Source organism: Oncorhynchus mykiss, chromosome 20 (genome assembly GCF_057628025.1).
Source record: "Oncorhynchus mykiss isolate SJ-2025 chromosome 20, ASM5762802v1, whole genome shotgun sequence".
In the NCBI taxonomy this organism is placed as follows: domain Eukaryota; kingdom Metazoa; phylum Chordata; class Actinopteri; order Salmoniformes; family Salmonidae; genus Oncorhynchus; species Oncorhynchus mykiss.
Window position 1 is genome coordinate 24,243,573 of NC_143041.1, and position 17,327 is coordinate 24,260,899.

Genomic DNA, 17,327 nt, shown 5'->3' on the forward strand with positions numbered 1-17,327 from the left:
AACCATGGAGCTTCTGTGTCATTCTCTGTGGACCCTGTTACTCAACCAAACAGGTCCTTTGACATCCACAGAGCCTTCACAGCTGAAGAGTTGCGCCTTGCACCGCATACTATCCCCGTCAAAGCCCTTCAGAAAAGATATCGGCACCTCAAAGCCCTACCCCTTCAACCACTAGATCAGGTGCAGCCGTTACTGCTCATCAGATCAGACTATCCCCATCTAATCACTCCGGCAGAGCCAGTGCATTTGGGTCCCCCTGGCGGACCTGCCGCCATCAAGACTCGGATTGACCCTTCAAGGCCCTTCAAAGTTCCTGCAGCAAAGTCTTGCTCCACAACAGTGCCTTCATACATCCCTTATCTCTCCATCTTCAGAGCTCTTCAGGCATGTAGAGAAGCTCTGACAGTTGGATACGCTGCAGTACAGGAGTGAGAAGCTCGTCACACCGTCCAGACAAGATGGAGAAGTTGACGGGGTTCAAAGGCACTCCACTTCTCCCTTAGAAGCTCCGAAGGAGGCAGTACTGGCTCATCTGCGAGGGACAGAGAAACATCTGTCCAAGGATCCAGACAAACCAGCAGTGTACAACGCAGAGGTTCACAAGCTGGTGGAGTCTGGCCACGTTAAGAAAGTATCTCCAGTAGCAGTCGAAGAGTACCAACGTTGGTACATTCCCCATCATATGGTCCATCACAATAGGAAAAACAGAGTCATTTTCAACTGTTCCTTCAACTACAGGGGCAAAGCTTGAACAAACAAATATTTCCCGGAACTACCGTGGGAGCTACTCTGCTTGGAGTCCTTCTCCGTTTCTGGGAACACTCTGTGGCCATCAGCAGTGACATAAAGGGGATGTTCCATCAAGTCCGCCTGCTACCCGAAGACCAACCCCTTCTCCGGTTTTTGTGGCGAGATCTAAACCATGATGATTAACCTGATGTCTATGAGTGGCAGGTTCTTCCCTTTGGGGTGACATGTAGCCCCTGCTGCACCATGTTTGCCCTTCAGAAGCATGTGTTCGACCACAGTGAGCCCGTAGAAGATGTGCGCTTTTCTGTAGAACTCTGTTTCTATGTAGACAACTGTCTACAAAGCCTCCTCTCTGCAGATGAACCCAAGAAACTGGTGGACAAGCTGAAGCACCTTCTTGCTGAGGGAGGATTCGATCTATGCCAGTGGGCCAGCAAACTTCCAGCAGTCATCGAACACCTACCTCAAGGGTACAGGTCGGAGAGCAGTGAACTGTGGTTCACCCAGGATGGTGTGGAACCCCAAGAGCAGATCCTTGGATTATGATGCTAATGTCTGTCTGACACTCTTCGCTACAAGCAAGGTCACATGGAGAAAGTTGAACCCACCATGCGTAACATTTATCAGATCCTTGCCAGCCAGTACAATCCACTTAGCCTCATTGTCCCATACACCACACAGGCCAAGGTTGTGGTCCAGAGGCTCTGGACCAAGAAAAGAGTGTAGGATGACCCAGGATGACCTTCAGGATGACCTGAAGATCTTCTCCAAGCGTGGCTTATTTGTGAGAAAAAACTTCCACAGCTGTTTCAGGTCACACTACCAAGGTGTTACATCAGCCCCGACATGGATCTCCCAACGAGCAAAAGAAGTGTTCAAGTCTTCAATGATGCCTCAGAACGTGCATACGGTGCCATCGCGTACCTCTGTACTGAAGACACCAATGGACAGATCCAAGTGGTATTCCTTGCAGCAAGATCAAGAGTGGCCCTGAAATGACAACAGTCGATGCCAAGACTCGAGCGCTGCGCTGCACTCACTGGTGCCCAGCTGGCCGTGGTCATCAGAAAATAACTCACCCTGGAAATCCATGCGGTCACGTACTGGTCCGATTCTACAACAGTCTTAACCTGGCTCCAGTCACACTCCTGCAGGTACAAAGTATTTTTAGGCACAAGAGTCGCAGAAATACAGGAGCTCACGGACCCCCAGGCCTGGCATTGCGTGGACACAGAGAGAAATCCGGATGACGATATCACACGCGGCAAGATGCTGTCTCAGCTTTCAGAACACAACCGTTGGAGTCAAGGTCCTCCATTCCTGTGGCAGGTCCAGTCATCCTGCCGAGAAGACCAAGTACTTCCTGACAAAGCAAAGGAGCTGCGGAAGCCTACCTTCTGTGGACTCCTGTCAGGAGGACTTCACGTTGTCTCTCTCTGATGTTGCCCAGTTAAACACTTTCCATGAGCTCGTGGAAGCCACAGTGCAGTTGCTACACGGGGCGGCCAGTAGTGCAGACAGCCCTTCAGTCGATGATTTCAAGCAAGCAGAACTCGAAGTACTCAGACATGCTCAGTCTGAGAGCTTTCCAGAAGACCTCTCCCTACTAGAGGCAGGGAAGCCAATCCCTCCGAGCAGCCATCTGGTGAAGCTGGCGTATGACAATGACACCAGACTGATTCCATGTTAGAGATTGCCTTTGGAGGTTGTTCTGGACCCAGGTCATCCACTCACCAGGTTGTAGATCAAGAAATATGATGAGCAGCTGAGGCCGGGACCAGAGAAGGTGTTTTCGCTGTTTTCAGCTTGGCTGCACCGGATGCGGGATGTGGCAATGGCCAGCCAGATGTGCCTAGGATGGTTGACCTGCCTCCAGCCCGACCAGCCCGACTGTGGCTCCACAAGCCCACATTTGATTCTACAGGCGTGGACTGCTTTGGACCATATACAGTGCCTTGCGAAAGTATTCGGCCCCTTTGAACTTTGCGACCTTTTGCCACATTTCAGGCTTCAAACATAAAGATATAAAACTGTATTTTTTTGTGAAGAATCAACAACAAGTGGGACACAATCATGAAGTGGAACGACATTTATTGGATATTTCAAACTTTTTTAACAAATCAAAAACTGAAAAATTGGGCGTACAAAACTATTCAGCCCCTTTACTTTCAGTGCAGCAAACTCTCTCCAGAAGTTCAGTGAGGATCTCTGAATGATCCAATGTTGACCTAAATGACTAATGATGATAAATACAATCCACCTGTGTGTAATCAAGTATAAATGCACCTGCACTGTGATAGTCTCAGAGGTCCGTTAAAAGCGCAGAGAGCATCATGAAGAACAAGGAACACACCAGGCAGGTCCGAGATACTGTTGTGAAGAAGTGTAAAGCCGGATTTGGATACAAAAAGATTTCCCAAGCTTTAAACATCCCAAGGAGCACTGTGCAAGCGATAATATTGAAATGGAAGGAGTGTCAGACCACTGCAAATCTACCAAGACCTGGCCGTCCCTCTAAACTTTCAGCTCATACAAGGAGAAGACTGATCAGAGATGCAGCCAAGAGGCCCATGATCACTCTGGATGAACTGCAGAGATCTACAGCTGAGGTGGGAGACTCTGTCCATAGGACAACAATCAGTCGTATATTGCACAAATCTGGCCTTTATGGAAGAGTGGCAAGAAGAAAGCCATTTCTTAAAGATATCCATAAAAAGTGTAGTTTAAAGTTTGCCACAAGCCACCTGGGAGACACACCAAACATGTGGAAGAAGGTGCTCTGGTCAGATGAAACCAAAATTGAACTTTTTGGCAACAATGCAAAACGTTATGTTTGGCGTAAAAGCAACACAGCTGAACACACCATCCCCACTGTCAAACATGGTGGTGGCAGCATCATGGTTTGGGCCTGCTTTTCTTCAGCAGGGACAGGGAAGATGGTTAAAATTGATGGAAAGATGGATGGAGCCAAATACAGGACCATTCTGGAAGAAAACCTGATGGAGTCTGCAAAAGACCTGAGACTGGGACGGAGATTTGTCTTCCAACAAGACAATGATCCAAAACATAAAGCAAAATCTACAATGGAATGGTTCAAAAATAAACATATCCAGGTGTTAGACTGGCCAAGTCAAAGTCCAGACCTGAATCCAATCGAGAATCTGTGGAAAGAACTGAAAACTACTGTTCACAAATGCTCTCCAACCAACCTCACTGAGCTCGAGCTGTTTTGCAAGGAGGAATGGGAAAACATTTCAGTCTCTCGATGTGCAAAACTGATAGAGACATACCCCAAGTGACTTACAGCTGTAATCGCAGCAAAAGGTGGCGCTACAAAGTATTAACTTAAGGGGGCTGAATAATTTTGCACGCCCAATTTTTCAGTTTTTGATTTGTTAAAAAAGTCCAATATATCCAATAAATGTCGTTCCACTTCATGATTGTGTCCCACTTGTTGTTGATTCTTCACAAAAAAATACAGTTTTATATCTTTATGTTTGAAGCCTAAAATGTGGCAAAAGGTCGCAAAGTTCAAGGGGGCCGAATACTTTCGCAAGGCACTGTATCATCAAGATGGGCCAAAAGAAATTAAAAGAGAAGGGGCATCATCTTTAAGTCCATGACCACCCGGACTGCACAAGTGGATCTACTGACAAACATGGATTCCAGTTCATTAATCGCTCAAAGAGGAAGGCCCTTTAAGTTCCTGTCCGATCGAGGAACAAATTTCAAGGGAGTGGAGCGAGAGCTACAGGAGGCCTTCATGAGTCTCCACCCACAGTTCCAGGAACAATTAGCCAGTCAGAAGATTCGCTTCGCCTTCAACCCACCAAGTGCGCCACACTTTGGAGGATGCTGGGAGAAAGAGATCAGATCCATCAAGACTGCCCTGCAAACCACCCTTGGTGCACAGAACATCTCTGAAGAGGTGCTTAGGGCTGTCCTAATCGAAATAGAAGGGATCTTGAACTCCAAGCCCTTGGGATATGTGTCATCGGACATCGCGGATCCGGATCCAATCACTCCAAACCCTCTTCTTATGGGGCGGCCAGACTCATCACTACAACAGGTGGTCTACCCAGAATCTGAACTGCTCAGTCGCAGAAAATGGAGACACAGCCAGGTTCTAGCCCACCATTTCTGGCACTGCTTCACACGGAACTACTTACCTGCACTTCAAGGCCGCCCGCCATAAGTGGCACAAGGATGAGGAAGACATTGCAGTTTGGACAGTTATGATGATCGTGGATGATCAGTCTCCTAGGGCACTCTGGCAAGTTGGAACTGTCAAGTACGTTATCCCTGGAGCAGACGGTAAGATGAGGACAGCAGAGATCCAAGTCAAGGACAGAACCTACGTCAGGCATGTTGCTCGACTCATCCAGTTGCCCACCCTTCCTCAAGAAGCTACTGACCTTTAACTGGCTTGTCAGTTTAAGCAAATATGTATAACACATTTGCGCGTGGCTGTAAAAACGGCCAGCTCATCTCTTTTCCAAGACCCCAACTTTCTTTTGGTTTTCCTATTGAAATAAGGTAACGCCAATCATTATAATTGTATTATCCTATCAGCATCCTTTTTCCCGGGACTTAGCATAATACCCAACCAGGCAGGGCCTCAGGCAGTCTGTAGTTTCCATTCTGATGACCAACCGGTTTGTCTCTCCTGCTTATTCTACTGCCTTAGAAGAAATTGCTTTTCTTTTTGGTGTTTATTGTGCGTGCATCTCAATGTAAGTGTCAAAATCCTGATGTCTTGTTGTTTGGAGCCAAATAGTGTCTGTTTTAAATATGTACTATTTGTGTAAATTTGCTAGCTAGCTAGCTAGCTTGCATACTCCCGCTAGCATTAGCATTGTCATCCAGAATGCATGACTATTTAGCATACTTATTAGTGATTAACGATTTGGTTGTAGATCGCTCATACTTATTATGCTTTATAATGTGTAGATATTTCTACATTGCTCTATTGTTCTTTGTGCATCTAGCATGTGTTTGAGTCCACATGGTCTGTTTAAATGTTGACATGCAAATAGGCAAATTTTCCCATACTATGCTATAGCCTAAGTTCTCCTCTTTTCTTTATAGAACCACAATTAGTATCAGAGAGAGTGGTGTTGTATATGTGTGTGTGTGGATCTTCTGAACAGAACACAATGTGGTGGTTGCTACCGGCCAAAAATCCAGAACCTACATTTTTTATTCCTTTTTATTTGTCACGCCCTGACCTTAGAGATCATTTTTATTATCTATGTTTGGTTAGGTCAGGGTGTGACTCGGGTGGGAAAGTCTGTTTTCTATTTCTTTGTTTTTGGCCGTGTGTGGTTCCCAATCAGAGGCAGCTGTCTATCGTTGTCTCTGATTGGGGATCACATATAAGTTGTCATTTTCCTTTTGGATTTTGTGGGATCTTGTTTTCTGTTTAGTGTTTCTGCCTGACAGAACTGTGCGCTTTCGTTTTTTGTCTTTGTTATTTTTTTGGTGTCATCAATAAAATCACGATGTACGCCTACGACGCCGCGCCTTGGTCTCCTTCTCCCAACGAGAGCCGTTACATTATTGGTGCTTTTGAATTCATAAACAACCCATATTTTTGTAACTGTTGTATTCGGCACATGTGACAAATAACATTTGATTTGACTTCACACAAAGACGGAACAACACACGTTATACAATATAACCAGAAATCACATGATCGTTTCCATCTTAAAGTGCCTAAATTTGACTGACTTAAATCATCCAATGATATTGATGTGAGGACCAAACAAATATTTTCCATTTAGAGAAACTCCTCTTTCTACTTAGACTGAATTAGCAGAGTGTGTTGTAGCTCTGGAAGGAACTCTTTAGGGCCACACAGTCCTCACACTGTGAGACACCAGCCACTCTAAATCCTCTACTTGTCAATAACCTTGCTCTTAGCCAGTCTTAAAGTTGGAGAACATTTTCCAACATTTTCATATCTGCTACTCAGATTCAGACCACTTATTCAATTTTGGAAAGACCAATCGCATTATCTTGCATGCGAACTGGTCAGCTATTACATTTAGTCTCTTTGTCTGTCTTTGTCTAGAGACTAATTCAGTACTAACAAAATCAATACATTTGTTTTTTTTGCGTGATTCAAACTGAACATACCGTTCCTTTAATAAATCATTATAACCATTCCACTGAAATGCAACCTAGTGGCAAAGCTTTGAGTGCCAGCTGCTCTGTTATGGACAGGTGTGTTAGTGAGTGACTGAGCGTACACACATCTGGGGAGGCAGTACAAACAAAACAAGCAATCTGGAGGCCCGAGGGCACTCTCTTCATCACCCTCCCTCTCTCTTCTTCTCTTTCTCTCCCATGCCCTTCTCCCTCCATCCCTCAACTGTTCTCTCTCCTCTCTTTCATCTCATCTGTAGCGTTCTCGCCCACATTACAGTCACCCTGCCAGGTGGGACAGCTCAGAGAGTTCATCTGCTGCACCAGCTGTGTCCCTCTACACCACTACTCTGCTACTCCATGCACGTAGAGAGCATGGGTGGCACATCACTGACTCAGCACAATAAAACCACTGATGAGATACAGAGACGCTCGTCCCTCACACACAACATGCAACAGTGTTAGTTGTCAATATAGGGAATATGGAATCTAGATTAGCCAGTAAGTGAGACTTATTCCACTCCTCTAACTCCTATTACAGGAGTTTTTCCTTCCCAGAAAAATCTCAGACCTCTCCATGACTAGAGTTTAGATTATTTCCTGGTCAAGTCACATGGTCAGGATCAGGAAAAGCTTATATGCCAATCGGCTCTTAGCCCTACCTTGATCTCGTAGATCTTGAGCTTCCTCTTGATGCCACTGTTCTCTCTCTCCAGGCCCGCGAGCCGTGTCTTGATGTCCTGGTAGGCGGTGATGAGGGCGAAGTGGGAGACGGAGTACATTTCATCAGGGAGGGTTGAGGAGGACCAGCCCACGTCGCCACAGCTGTCCTCCTTCAAGCCCTCGCCACCTCCCAGTAGCCTCAGCTCACCACCGAATAGAGATTCCATTGCTCAGAGCCTCAACCTGTCAGGATAGAACGAGACAGAGAGAGAGATGATTAGTATGAAGATACAGTATGTAGAAACACTATGTGTGGTGTGGGGCCAAGAGTTTTTTTCCTGACCATATTTCCTGGAAAGGAACAACTCTGGGCCCTAGTTATAGTCTGTGAAAGGGGTACGTGTCTCAGTCTTAAGGGCAATTGTGCAGCAGGAGACAAAGCAATATTTTTCCCATAATGCCCCTTCATCCTGGCATATGCTTCAAAAGATATTAAAGTTAGGGGAGTTAGTGTCCTTGTCTGTTTTTAAGATTCTGATCGACAACACTGTTTGTGATAGCTGCAGTTGTTTCTAATATTCAATTGTATCCGTAACTTGTGATACTTTGTCTTTTGTGTGTATTTTTTATTTTTTTTGTAATATTTCTATTTCCCTGTTTTGCCTTCTTGCCAGGTCGCCCTCGCAAAATAGCTTTTTAACCTCAGTGGGTCCTACCTGGTTATATAAAGGTTAAATAAATAAAAACATTTAAAGTTCAAGGTGCAAAATCTGGTGTAGGTTTATTAAATAAAAGGTGCTACAAAATTAAGGTGGCAAAATATTTACAAAAACCCTCACAAAAGTACAAAAACACAACAACAAAAGAAGAAAACACTGAAAGGGTCTATAAAGGACTAGCCCTAAGCAGGCATTTCTGCCTGTACAACTCACTTAGCACAGGTGGGTCTACCAGGATCTGAGCACCCTCCCCATGAGCAATGCTAACACTAGCAAAAACTACAAACTTCACCTAAACATACACTACCGTTCAAAAGTTTGAGATCACTTAAAAATGTCCTTGTTTTTGAAATAAAAAGCAAATTGCCAAGAAACTGAAGATCTCGTACAATGCTGTGTACTACTCCCTTCACAGAATAGTGTAAACTGGCTCTAACCAGAATAGAAAGAGGAGTGGGACGCCCCTGTGCACAATTGAGCAAGAGGACAAGTACATTGGAGTGTCTAGTTTGAGGAACAGAAGCCTCACAAGTCCTCAACTGGCACCTTCATTAAATAGTCCCCGCAAAACACCAGTCTCAACGTCGACAGTGAAGAGGCGAATCTGGGATGCTGGCCTAGGCAGAGTTCCTCTGTCCAGTGTCTGTGTTCTTTTGCCCATCTTAATCTTTTATTTTTATTGGCGAGTCTTCGATATGGCTTTTTCTTTGCAACTCTGCCTAGAAGGCCAGCACACCGGAATTCCTGGCACCACTCCGCCAGGGCCCTTACCTCCTCCCTGTAGGCTGTCTCGTGATTGTTGGTAATGAGGCCTACAGCTGTTGTCTAGTCTGCAAACTTGATGATTGAGTTGGAGGCATGCATGGTGAAGCAGTCATTGGTGTACAGGGAGTACAGGAGGGGGCTGAGCAAGCACACTTGTGGGGCCCATGTGTTGAAGATCAGCGTAATGGAGGTGTTGTTTCCTACCTTCACCACCTGAGGGTAGGCGTCAGGAAGTCCAGGACCCAGTTATACAGTTATTGGTCAGACCAGCGTTGAATAGACCTTAGCACAGGTACTTCCTGTTTGAGTTTCTGCCTATGGGAAGGGATGAGCAAAATGGAGTCACAATCTGATTTGCAGAAGGGAGGGCAGGGGAGGGCCTTGTAGGCATCCCAGAAGTTGGAGTGGCAGTGGTCGAGTGTTTTACCAGCGCAAGTACTACAATCAATGTATTGGAAGAACTTTGGTACCGTTTTCCTCAAATTTGTTAAATCCCCTGCTACAATAAATGCAGCCTCCGAATATGTGTTTTCCAGTTTGCACAAAGTTCAGTGTAGTTCCATGAGGGCTGTTATGGTATCGTCTTGAGGGGGAATATACACGGCTGTGTCTATAACTGAAGAGAATTCTCTTAGGAGGTAATATGGTCGGCATTTGATTGTGAGGTATTCTAGGTCGAGTGAACAAAAATACTTGAGTTTATGTACGTTATCACAATCACACCATGAGAAGTTAACTTCTTTGGGGTAGGGGGCAATATTGGGTAGCTTGGATGAAAAACAGCCGTAAAAGCTAGAATATGCACATAATTAGTACATTTGGATAGAAAACATACATTTTCTAAAACTGTTTGAATGATGTCTGTGAGTATAACATAACTCATATGGCAGGCAAAAACATGAGAAAAAAATCCAAGGAAATCTGAGGTTTGTAGTTTTTCAACTCAGCTCCCATTGAAGATACAGGGTGATATTAGTTATGTTTCACTTCCCAAGGCTTCCACTAGATGTCAACAGTATTTAGAACCTGTTTTGAGGATTCTACTCTAAAGGAGGAGCTCTTTGAGATAAGAGCTCCTTGAGTGAGCGGTCTGGCAGAGTGCCACAGCCTCGGTCTGGCGCGCTCACGTGAAAGGTAGCTATGTTCCACTTCATTTGTACAGACAAAGGAATTGTCCGGTTGGAACATTAATGAAGTGTTATGTTAAAACCATCCTAAAGATTGATTCCATACTTAGTTTGGCATGTTTCTACGGGCTGTAACAGAACTTTTTGAACTTTTTGTCCGACGTTCGGCTCGACCTGAACGCGCTTTTGGAATTGTTTACCAAATGCCCTCACAAAAGAAGATATTTGGACATAACTGATGGACATTATCGAACAAATCAAACATTTATGGTGGAACTGGGATTCCTGGGAGTGCATTCTGATGAAGATCATCAAAGGTAAGTGAATATTTAAAATGCTATTTCTGAGTAATGTTGACTACCCAATATGGCGGGTATCTTTTTGGCTGCTTTGTTGTCTAAAGGCTGTACTCAGATTATTGCATTTTTTTTTTTATCTGACACAGCGGTTGCATTAAGGAGAAGTTTATCCAAAGTTCCATGTATAATAGTCATCTTGTATAATAGTATCTTTATCAATGTTTATTATGAGTATTTCTGTAAATTGATGTGGCTCTCTGCAATATCACTGCATGTTTTAGAACTACTGAACGTAACGCGCCAATGTAAACTCAGATTGTTTTATATAAATATGAACTTTATCAAACAAAACATACATGTATTGTGTAACATGAAGTCCTATGAGTGTCATCTGATGAAGATCATCAAAGGTTAGTGTTAGGTGAGAATCATCTGTTAATTGAATGATTAGAATATTCCGCCCTGAAACATATAATTGTATGGAAGTGATTAGAATGTATATAATCATAATCAATAAATGTGTAGTCCTCGTCAGAATTAGGGTAAAGACAATATGTATTTATGGTATTATAAACACAGACTGTCTGAGCTTGGTGCCGACCTGACTAGAGGTTGGGAGAGAACAGGGAGTACGTGTCAAGAACAAGGTCACTAATCTCTGTCGGCTGAGTAGCAGGACATGTTTGTGTGTGGGTATGGGTGTATGTGCGTCTGTTTGTGTGTGTGTGCGTATGGTTGTGTGAATGTGTGGGCGTGAGAAGTCAGTATAAAATGAATTGTTTTGTATTCTTAACTTTATAACGTTCCCGTGAATAAACCTTTTTGACTATTTTAGCTGGGCCTCCGCCTGATTCATTTCAACCAGTTTCCTACAAATTCTGAGTTTCAGGCTGAGAGTAATATAATTTGATTTGGTTATGTACCTGGAGAACATAATTCTCCTATCAGTTAGTGATTAATTTTCTCAATTTCTGCTTTTTGTGGCTTGGTGGTGACCTAACATAATCGTTTGTGGTGCTTTCGCTGTATATCCTTTTTGATATCAGACACTGTGGCTGGATTAACGAGAATTGTATTATTAAAATGGTGTAAAATACTTGTATGCTTGAGGAATTTTAATTCTGAGATTTTTTGTTGTTTTGAATTTGGCGCCCTGCACTATCACTGGCTGTTGCGGGGGGTTCCGCTAGCTCATACACACTGCTTCCACTCAGATGATAAAACAGAAGATGAACAACATGAAATAATGGAAGAAACAAATGTTGACAAATGTTGACCCAGGTTGATGTTTATTGTTGTGCATCTTGTCCTGGAGGTAGAACTGAGCTCTATATGCCAGCTGCAAAGTCAAAATTGGCTATATCGTAAAAATTCCTGAAAACTGACATTTTGCTTTTGGTCTTAATTTAAGGTTATGGTTAGGCATTAGAGTTAACAGTGTGGTTAAGGTTCGGTTTAAAATCTGATTTTATGACTTTGTGGCTGTGTCAGCTACTGACTCTGCAAAGCTGCCTCCAGGACATGAGTCATCCCAATAAATGCCAACCTGAACCACAAACTGGCAGAAGCTGAATTGACATAAATAGAGAACTTCATGCAGAATGTCTGTGTAACACCTGGTCTAGTATCCACTAATAATACAAAGAATACTCATGTTACAGTAACATTCATAACTGGAGCATTTGGCTGCTCTCAAATCATCGCTCCATGCATTCAGCATCCTGTCGAAGACATTGCTAAAATGTCATTAAGGCTAATGCAACTCCTTGCATGTCTATTAACTATCTCTAACATGCTGGCCACACCGCCTGCGTCGCGTGCGCGAGGGTTGCAAAATGAATTTACACATACGTGTTATTAAATCACTGCTCGCGAAGGGTCAACGAGCGTCCGCGTAGCCAGGTGATAAAAAATAGAACTTAGTTCTATTTGTGCTGCTTGACTCGCTGCAAGTCTTGCCTCTCCCATCTCCTCATTGGTTTTTAGGAGCTATGGTAGAAAATGACAAGATGAACTTATAATACTGTTTTTGCATCAAACAGCTTTGAGTACTCTCTTATCTGTGTCTGTGGGACTGAGTTGGGCCTCTGGGGCTTGGCCCTGGAAATTGATTGATTTATGATGGCTTGGTGATAAAACCTATACCCTGCATTCCATAGAATGAGTTGGTGTTTGTGTACTATCGGGTACCAGGGAGGAGATGTCTCTGGTGTGGATGGCTGATGGGAGGAACCTTGTCTTTGGGGCCAACCCCCTGACTTCTATACAATTAGAACAGTTTTCACAGCAAATGTTATCTGGCTGGGGGGGTTACTTCTTTCTCACATACTAAACCTCACCTTTGACCCATTCGACACATCTGTTCTTTGTCACATACTCAGAAGGTTGTGCTTAGTCTATAAAGGTTGCAACCCAACTCTGCTCATTGTGTTCTCAACAATCCCCTCCTGAGGTGGTTGTTGACAGCTCAATTACTGCAGTAATGTTGTTGTGAAGAAATCTAAAAGTCTCTCTCCTTTGGTTAGAATTATTTCCACAACAGAGCATATACCCATGTGGAGGATTGAAAGATGAACTGGGGTCCACACTCCAGTCCAGTTGTTGGTGGTAATGCACCTTAAAGTTGGTTGCCGACCACCATATAAAGTCCAAAGAAGGAGAAGAAGCCTGAAGGAGGAGAGATTACTAGAAACAAACTTTTACCCTTTTAACTGTGGATTTATTGTCAGAGTAGAGGATCTTGTGCATTTCAGGTAAAATAACAACTCAATGTTTATATTCCCAACACACATTAGCTAGCAACAGCAAACTAGCTAGTTACATTGCCATACATGTTTAATGCTTTTCGACCTGTCCCCGAATTAATATAGTTGGTTCAGAGTTCATTTTGATATTTCAACCTGCATGTCCTGATCACGTCTGGTGTGGGTGGACAAAATCAACATGTGCGCGAGCGGTCTGGTCAGCATGTAATGGGAACATCCAGATTTTTCTGGCACAGACACTGTAAAATATTCAGTGAGGGAAAGGGAAGTGAGAGGCATAGAAGTCAATGACGGGTAGACAAGCCGCCTCACCACAGTATGTAATGATATTGTAACATTTGCCATAGACATCCTATGCGAACACTCTAGGCTAGCCTCATGCTCTGTGCTAGCTAGCCAAGCTAACTGTCCACATGCTAATTCACAGTGACCAGCCCTCAGTCCCCTCACATTCCACCATGACTGTGGGCAGTTAGTTGTCATGGAAGATGAATTGCACCAATGATGATATCAATACCTTCTATTTTTTTCATTGCACAGGCGTCACATTGCTACATAGGCCTATAGAGAAGGATGTGTAATCCAATCATTTTAAACAAACATTAGCAAGAGAGTGTGGGCATAACCAATGTGAAATCAAATAGAAATGTCCATTGAAGTTTTAAGAAATCAAGTCTTTGGTGTACTGTATATCTACTACTTAACAAGAATAGTATAACTGGCAGTGGATACTGTAGTCCATTTGGCTTGTAATAGAGGTGCGCAAAAAGTTATAGTGCTGCTTGCTCCCTGACTCAGGCATTGCCCACTGAGCTAGTTTGATCAGTCTATCTGCTTTACTGCTGTATCCCTTGTGTTTCCATTAAATAGCCTAAGCCAAGTTATTTTTCTATCTGGCCTTCGGAGTAATGCAGAAGCACACCCACACAGACACAGACACTGACAGACAGGTTCCCAAACACAGACGCACGGCAAACACATAGACGCACACAGACCTTGGAGAGCAAACAGAACATTTGCACAGCAGCATCCTAGTCTACTTGCTACTGCTTGGACATGGATATTGACATTGATGTGCGTGTGTTTGAGCGTTATCAAACTCTCCACACACTTTCAATATAAACACAGCCGGTTTCTGTCTCTCTCTCTCTCTCTCTCTCTCTCTCTCTCTCTCTCTCACACACACACAGTGAGCCCTGGTGGCCCCAGTGTTATGAAACTGGCCGCCTCCCCTCAATGCCTGCTTCATTAGAGCAATTACTACAGCAATACTAGCAATTACTACAGGAAATCATACATTACATTGGGCTGATGGCACACATTGCACCGGCACATATTACAGAATTAGTATCTGTCGTCGCCATCAGCGTTGTCTTGTGTAGTGTACCTGCTATGTGGGGTTAGATGTAAGATCATACAGTATATCACACATACTGTGCTGTATGTATTAATCATGGGCATCTCCATTCCCCAGTGGCTTTGGACACTTTATCACTTGGGGCCAGAAGAGAGATATTTCTGGGTATTTTGTCCAGATGCTGCAGCTCAGAATTCTGACATTAGAATAATTCATAAGTTATTCTTCCTCTAAGATGCAATCCGTTTAGTGTGTTGTTGGCTCCGGGCATAAATAATATGTGAAAGAAGCGAGAAACCCTCGCAAGACGGGTCAAGCTGAAGGTATTCCAATGGCAACAGATTCAGAATCAAAGAACTTTGGGAGTGAGTCACTGTGAGTGTGTGTGTGTGTGTTTGTTTGTGTGTGTGTGACTTTATGTGTATGCCAGAGATGGAAAAAGCAGGGATACAATGGCATGCAAATGTCCTGCATGTTCACATCTTTACAGTTCTTAATCTGGGTTAGCTGGTGTCAAGCATGAAAATCCCATTGATGGCTCCTGAGTGAACATATACTTGCCAACATTTTAATACTTTTTGTATTTGTTATGGATCCCCATTAGCTGCTGCCAAGGCAACTGACCACACGACTGAACAGTGGTCCAGGTGCGACAAAACTAGAGCCTGTAGGACCTGCCTTGTTGATAGTGCTGTAAGAAGGTAGAGCAGCACTTTAGTATGGAAATACTTCTCCCCATCTTAGCTACTGTTGTATAAATATGTTTTGACCATGACAGTTTACAATCCAGGGTTACTCCAAGCGGTTTAGTCACCTCAACTTGCTCAATTTCCACATTATTTATTACAATATTTATTGAGGTTTAGGGTTTAGTGAATGATTTGTCCCAAATACAATGCATTTAGTTTTTGAAATATTTAGGACTAACTTCTTCCTTGCTACCCATTCTGAAACTAACTGCAGCTCTTTGTTAAGTGTTGCAGTCATTTCAGTTGCTGTTGTAGCTGACGTGTATAGTATTGAGTCATCCACATACATAGAATGAAAAAAGTAAGGGCCCTACACAGCTACCCTGGGGAATTCCTGATTCTACCTGGAGGATGTTGGAGAGGCATCCATTAAAGAACACCCTCTATGTTCTGTTAGACAGGTAACTCTTTATCCACAATATAGTAGGGGGTATAAAGCCATAACACATACATTTTGCCAGCAGCAGACTATGATCAGTAATGTCAAAAGCCGCACTGAAGTCTCACAAAACAGCCCCCACAATATTTGTATCATCAATTTCTCTCAGCCAATCATGTCATTTGTGTGCTGAGCTTGTTGAATGCCCTTCCCTATAAGCGTGCTGAAAGTCTGTTGTCAATTTGTATACTGTAAAATAGCATTATATCTGGTCAAACAATTGTTTCCAAAACTTTACTAAGGGTTGGGTAACAGGCTGATTGGTCAGCTATTTGAGCCACTAAAGGGGGCTTTACTGTCCTTAGGAGCGGAATTACTTTTGCTTCCCTGCATGCATGAAGGCACACACTTTCTAGTATGCTTATATTGAAAATACGTCAAATATGGGTGGCAATATCGTTCCCTATTATTCTCAGTAATTTTCCATCCAAGCTGTCAGACCCTGGTGGCTTGTAATTGTTGATAGGCAACAATAATTTTTTCACCTCTTCCACTTTATGGAATTCAAAATTACAATTATTGTCTTTCATCATTTGGTCAGATATAAAAAAGAAACGTCCCTTTTTCAGGACCCTGTCTTTCAAAGATCATTCGTAAAAATCCAAATAACTTCACAAAAGAAAGATGTCCAGGGTCCCTGCTCATTTGCTGAACGTGCCTTATACATGCTGCAAGGAGGCATGTGGACTGCAGATGTCGCCAGGGCAATAAATTGCAATGTCTGTACTGTGAGACGCCTAAGATAGCGCTACAGGGAGACAGGACAGACAGCTAATCGTCCTCGCAGTGGAAGACCACGTGTAACAACACCTGCACAACATCAAACTTGTGGGACAGGTACAGGATGGCATCAAGTTACACCAGGAACGCACAATCCCTCCATCAGTGCTCAGACTGTCCTCAATAGGCTGAGAGAGACTGGACTGCAGGCTTGTAGGTCTGTTGTAAGGCAGGTCCTCACCAGATATCACCGGCAACAACGTCGCCTATGGGCACAAACCCACCGTCTCTGGACCAGACAGGACTGGCAAAAAGTGCTCTTCACTGACGAGTCGCGGTTTTGTCTGACATGGGGTGATGGTCGGATTCGCGTTTATCGCCGAAGGAATGAGCGTTACACAGAGGCCTGTAACCTGGAGCGGGATCGATTTGGAGATGAAGGGTCCATCATGGTCTGGGACCGTGTGTCACAGCATTATCGGACTGAGCTTGTTGTCATTGCAGACAATCTCAACGCTGTGCGTTAACAGGGCGGACATCCTCCTCCCACATGTGGTACCCTTCCTGCAGGCTCATCCTGAAATGACACTCCAGCATGACAATGCCACCAGTAATACTGCTCGTTCTGTGCATGATTTCCTGCAAGACAGGAATGTCAGTGTTCTGCTATGGCCAGCGAAGAGCCTGGATCTCAATCCCATTGAGCACGTCTGGGACCTGTTGGATTGGAGGGTGAGGGCTAGGGCCATTCCCCCGAGAAATGTTCAGGAACTTGCTGGCGCCTTGGTGGAAGAGTGGGATAACATCACACAGCAAGAACTGGCAAA

General features: G+C 43.9%; 1 protein-coding gene across 1 annotated transcript in view; it reads right to left on the bottom strand.

Moving 5' to 3' along the window:
• LOC110499121 (TANK-binding kinase 1-binding protein 1) overlaps positions 1 to 17,327 on the bottom strand; it is a 111,190-nt gene that overhangs the window by 49,062 nt on the left and 44,801 nt on the right. The window contains exon 2 of the mRNA XM_021576042.3: positions 7,560 to 7,803. Within this exon, the coding sequence (XP_021431717.3) occupies positions 7,560 to 7,787 (228 nt within the window). The 5' untranslated portion in view covers positions 7,788 to 7,803. The remainder of the gene's footprint in view (positions 1 to 7,559; positions 7,804 to 17,327) is intronic.